The sequence below is a fragment of the Brachycentrus maculatus genome, unplaced genomic scaffold (assembly GCF_059751285.1).
Source record: "Brachycentrus maculatus isolate JH-2025_06_01 unplaced genomic scaffold, ASM5975128v1 h1tg000026l, whole genome shotgun sequence".
In the NCBI taxonomy this organism is placed as follows: domain Eukaryota; kingdom Metazoa; phylum Arthropoda; class Insecta; order Trichoptera; family Brachycentridae; genus Brachycentrus; species Brachycentrus maculatus.
The window spans coordinates 1744001-1750000 of NW_028280780.1; the positions used below are offsets into that span (position 1 = coordinate 1744001).

At 29.8% G+C, this 6000-nt stretch overlaps 1 protein-coding gene across 1 annotated transcript in view; it reads right to left on the reverse strand.

The window, feature by feature from the left end:
* Nucleotides 1-3660: 3660 nt before the first annotated feature.
* NK7.1 (homeobox protein NK7.1) overlaps nt 3661-6000 on the reverse strand; it is a 135534-nt gene continuing 133194 nt past the window's right edge. Inside the window, exon 4 of the mRNA XM_088270364.1 lies at nt 3661-5762. Within this exon, the coding sequence (XP_088126490.1) occupies nt 5226-5762 (537 nt within the window). The 3' untranslated portion in view covers nt 3661-5225. The remainder of the gene's footprint in view (nt 5763-6000) is intronic.

The window sequence follows — 6000 nt, forward strand, 5'->3', positions numbered from 1 at the left end:
ACACGACTAGTTTAAACCGCTACCGATGTTCTTAAAACTAGTCGTGTTTACATTAATGAACTCAGAAAAGTGCTCTCATGTTGTTTGTTATTTTAAAAATTGTTTTATTATTGTATTCGAAGTAAAACATATTTTCAATGTTTTTATCATATATTTATGTGTTGTTCTGTAGTAAAAACCCTCTTAGCTATAATTTAACAACTTAACATATTTTTTAAATGTAGCGTCCTGTATTTAACGTGAAATTTTAATGCAATAGAACTTAAATACTCTCGCATGCACAATGCAAATATTTGATCCGTTTTGTGGTTTTAGTCAGTAAAGGGTTATGCATTTCCGGTATTTCCCCGCCTAGTTTAGCAGCAATATTATTGCCATTCGGGGAAAGCATTTCAAATAATTTGTGAAATCGTTAATTAATAACGTTATTAATCCGTGGATACTAAATCAAAAATGGACTGGTATCCCGAAGATAGCGCGGTAGCCAAAATAACTAACTTACTAACCATTACGCCACTTCACCGCATGGATAGGCAGAGAGAATAGAACGCCTCATGAATCTGTCTTTGTAAACAATCTTCTCCTTGTCCAAATTCATGCATCTCCTCATACAAAATTTGACAATCATTCCTACTCCAGACCTAACCACTTTCAAATATTTCAAATACTTCATCATGCCAAGTTTTCCTCGGTATTTCTCTGGCTCTATCACCAACCACATTCGTCTCATAAATTTGTTCTACTGCTCTTTCTTCACTCATTCGATTGTTATGCCCAAACCATCTCAACATTCCTTTCTTAATTTTATAAATAATGCTCATCTCAGCCTCGCATTCTTTCCCTATATCAATCACCATTCGAACATTTATCATACATCGTTTTCCTGCATACTCTTATGACACTCGCAATTCGATTGCATATAGTCCACTTTAATACTTCTTTTGCCAATTCCATGCTTCACTTCCATACATTATAAATAATATTCATTATCAAAATGCGAAATCCGCATTCACTTAGATCTCCATTGCTCGCAGCAAGAGATAGCCAATAAAAACATGTAACAAACCTGTAATTTTTTAAAATTTAAATCAAAGTTTTGAAAGAAACGAGGGAAAAGGTAAATAAAAAGTTATAAATCATTAGGAAATCTTTAATTCTTTGTTTGGGATTCTAAATAATAAAACGTTTTTTTGTAATACATACTTTGAACATTTACTATACATACTACAAACTATCACTTTAATATTTACAAAAAAAAACGAGTATTCACATTTTATGACATATAAAATATAACTTACTGGTAGGATCAATACCGTTTCATGATATAATACAAAAAGTACTTAATTTTAAACAATTGTCATAAGCTCACGTAGGGTCTTAAATAATAGGATAGGGTTGATCATATCATAAGATAATTTATACGAACACACAAATATAAAGATACATAATTATAAGATTGTATTTACAACCAAATTCTCAATATTTTCTTATACAAATATTAAGTGTATTTTAAACTATTTACAACATAAATATAAGTAAGTAGTATGGTGCTATTCAAAAATACATTTGTTTTATTTAAAATCTTATCCACCTTCATGATATCGTTTGCTAGACACACCTGTATAAATAATGTCACATATTTTTAAAAGTATAATTATATATTTTTTTTATAATTCTCATACGAAATTCTCATATCGCTCACTCCTTTCAAGAACGTCATAAATAAAAAAAAACTTGATTTTTCAGGAGAATGTTTTTAAAATTTAAAAATATAATACAATGTATTAAAAATAAATATCAAGCTACTTATTGAACTTTTTACTATGCAACAGATCTTTTTAGGTAAAACCTGAAGGTTCTTCATTTGAAAAATATTAATATTTATTAAACAATACCTTTTCTTCAAAATGCAAAAACAACACTTTCTGCCCTGTAGCGGGTAAATATTAAGTTAAAAGTATGCCGCTTTTGCTGGGATATAGTACGTTTTCTGGGCATTCCGAATACACGCACAACTGAAAATTGTCGATTTTTGATTTATGACGTTTTTAAAAGGAGTGAGCGATATAATAAACAGTTATTTAATAAATCACTTAATTGCACAAAATATATTTAATATTGCCGAATACAAAACATGTTTGAGGTTAAGTATACTTTAAGTACAATTGTATTACTATGTATTATTAAATAAAATGTGTAATTTTTTGGATTCAGCGGTAATAAATGAAAAATTATTATTTTATTTATTATCAATACTTTTTATTTTTTCATTATTTTTACCGACAATAACAAAATAACAAAAGTAGAGATTGGTTCAAAGTGTGCGTCAGCCATTAGTTTATTCCAGTGGTTGTCAAAAATTTTTGATCCAACGCCAAAGGACATTTTTTGTACGTCAACATTTAAAAAGAAGAAAAACCCTCAAAACTTGTATTTAAGAGGATTTTCGGCAGAATAAAAGAGTATGTGTAATTATGAAAAAGTAATTGTGTAGTTGGTGAGAATTGAACCTACTAAGCAACGCCAATTTTGAAAAGGTGCTTGTATCTAATTACTGTACGGGTGTAATAATGTCAACAATTTTGGATTTTGTGATTTGTATTGTAATTTTAAGAACTGATGATCTCGAACGCGTTACAATTTAGTTGTAAAAAAGAAGAAAAAATTATATCTGGGCATTGAAAAAAAATACGATGAATTTTCATGATCATTGATTAAAAATTTTGGTAATATAACAAAGCAAAGACGGTTTTCAAAAAAAATGCACGTAAGGGTTTTTTTTTACAAATAATATATTATCTTTTATAAAAAAAAATAGAATCAGATTGTGAAAAGCATCATCAAAGTAATAGAGTATTTTTTAATAAAAAAAATTCTGGACAATCACAAGAAAACCCTTCTGACTGACGAAATAATTACGAGCTATGGTTAAAGAAAATATGTTCTAAGAAATTCCAAGGATTTTAGGGTGGTTACTTAGGGTAGTTTACAAAAGAAATACTGACGTAAGAAATATATGATATCTAAGAAACATGTGTATGTATAACTTTTTTACAAAAACAAAACATACGATAAGGAAAATCTACCACGAATTTTACAGCTTCAAGAAATCACAGCTGTTGAAAATATGATATTTTATGATAAATATAAACAAGTGAAGGCTTATAATAATGATAAAAATCGTAATATACAAACATAATATTTTATTGATATTAAAGTGTCTCAACTTGAGATGAAACATGTATCGTTTTTATACGAAAGAAGATGGAAGTCTGAGCATTCCAGCGTTTACGACTTAGCATTTAGGTGGCTAAAGTGATCACTTTATACACTTGTGTAACGTTGACCATTCTGCCCATTATTGAACATCCATATCGCATTATTTATTTGAAAGATGTATATACAAGATGTATATTCATATGGTAGTTCTTATGGAATGGCTGATAGTGGCACGTTAAGTTGAGAAATTTGTGAAGTATACAGTTTATTTTTTAGATAAATTATTCGTTTAGTGAATAATCCAGTGTCTGATAAAGAGAATAAGTAATACTAAAATATTTTATTGATTTGCATTCATTTCGAATATCATAGTAGTATGATAAAAAAAAATACTACAGTATTATATGAAATTTAAAAAAACATTGTATTGAAAGTATGCCACAAGTTGATACTATTTTATTTTATAAAAAAAAGAATATCGATATTTTACATATTGTAAGTTTATGTAGGTTATTATATGGTGCATACTGAAAATGGTTCAAAATTTGCAACATATTACAGAAAATACAGAAAACCCCCCTAAAACGTCGAATTAGAACCGCGTTATCCACGGAAACTTAATAGGGATTTTAAAAAATGTATTTACACACGTACTCCGATAACCCGGTTCCTATCTCAACGTTACAGGAGGATTTACTGTACATACGAGTACAAGCCACAATGTTGGTGTCTCAGAATGCAAATCTGCTAACTCCCTAAAAATAATTAAGAAGGCTTAGAGGGAAAAATGATTTTATAAATCTTAGGAAATAGTAGATTTCTGCTCTTGGTGTATATACAGGTATGTAAAATACTTTCTTTAAAACACACGTTATGAATAATAAAAAATCTGAAAATAAGTTTACAAAAGCAATTCGCAAGCTTTAAATAATTAAATTAAATAATCAGTCTGAATAAATAATAAATACGTATTAGGGTGCGTGAAATCAAAATTTAATTCTCCATTAGAGTTAGTTCTAAACACATGTCACAGTAGATTTTAAGAAATAGTGGTTTTACTAAGTAATTTTTTAAATTAAAAATAGATAGGTTTTACCACAAAGTGACTGCTGAATAAATTAATGAAATCTATTGGAGAAACCTAAATTTGTTTTTATTACGTAAACTAATATATATAATATTGTTTTATTTTTAATGCCTATTCTCACAAGCTAAAAAAAAGTAAAAGTTAAAATTTAAAACAGTTATAATGAACCGCTTATAATAGTATTTCATTAATTGGTTTGGCAGTCAACGTTCAATGTCCAAAAGAGCCATATATAAAATTTAGAATTACCTTCACATACGGTGTTTGAAAATGATGCAGAATGCATCGAAACACGTGTCACAATAAATTTTAAGAAATAGTGGTATTTACTAAGTAAAACTTATTATTTATTCATATTATTTTTTAACATCTCATCAAAGATGAAGAAGAATATGGAAGTCTGGGCATTTACGGGGCTGACGACCGTCATAGGCTGGTTAAAGTGATTAATTTACACACGTGTAACATTCACCAATTCTACCCATTATTGACAACCACACTACTCAAATTCTTGGAAGTTCTATATATATGAACCAATTTAGAAACCTTGTTCTTGAATCACTAGAACTTCACTAGAGACATCTATTGATGAGATGTAAAGAAGCTTTATTAAGCAGAAACTCTTATATTATTTGGACACACTCAAAAAGTTGTAAGTAAAACTTTCAACATTTTGAGAATTGAAATTAAAAATGGATATACAACTATTATTATTGGCATTAAAGAAAAACATACGTTACAAATGTAAAATATACTTTTACAATATAACTTCTACGATTTTGTATTCAAAAATATTTTTCAATTACATTAATAGGTACTGGACAGTTGGCACGTTTATCTACAATTGTACAATCGAAGTCAAACGATTCAGAAAGGCAGTCTATCGAAATTTTACAGGCAAGAAGGGCACACTAATAATTTAAATATTTTGAGCTGTCAGCTCTGTTGTAGGAGATTGCGAATTGTCCTTTATAGGATATCCAGTCATGTCTATAGCATTTCTGCTATCCAGATTTACCTGCACAGCTATCCTTCTTTCCATGGAGCCGTCCAAGGAGCTTGCAGAATGGTTTGATGGTAGAATATTCGTGATCTTGGTGAGAGATATCCGATTCTCGATGTCATTATCGCATGGATGATCGATAGTCATTGGAGATGTAGAATTGACGTTTTTGGTCACTTCCGGTACTACTGGTCTGACCACGTGTTGTTTTGTCGTAGGAGGAAGGGGTATCTTTTGGGTTTTCGGTGTTTGCAGGATTACTTTTTCTGGTTTCTTCGTTGTCATGTCCACGACTGCTAGATCTGGCGTTGACGTTTCAGAGGGTCTTCTAGGCTTCCCTTCTTGCTTTTCGGGGTCTCCTTTATGCGTCGTCTTGTGCTCCGCCGCCTCTGCATTGGTTATGTTGTCTTGCTTCTTCCATTTTGTGCGTCGGTTCTGGAACCAGATTTTTACCTGGAAAGAAGTTGCAAACATTAGTGCTTTTATAAAAAAAAGTAATTTAATTTATTGAATCGCCAGTCACTTTGTAGTAATATCTTTCCATTTTTAATTTTATTTTTACTTTTATTTTAACACTTCTGATATTTTGTTTATTTTGTTTTTGCGAGAGCTGAATCTAACACATACAAATATTTCAAACAAAGAAAAAAATCCCACATAAACATTGTCAGTGCGTGGGTATACAAATAAT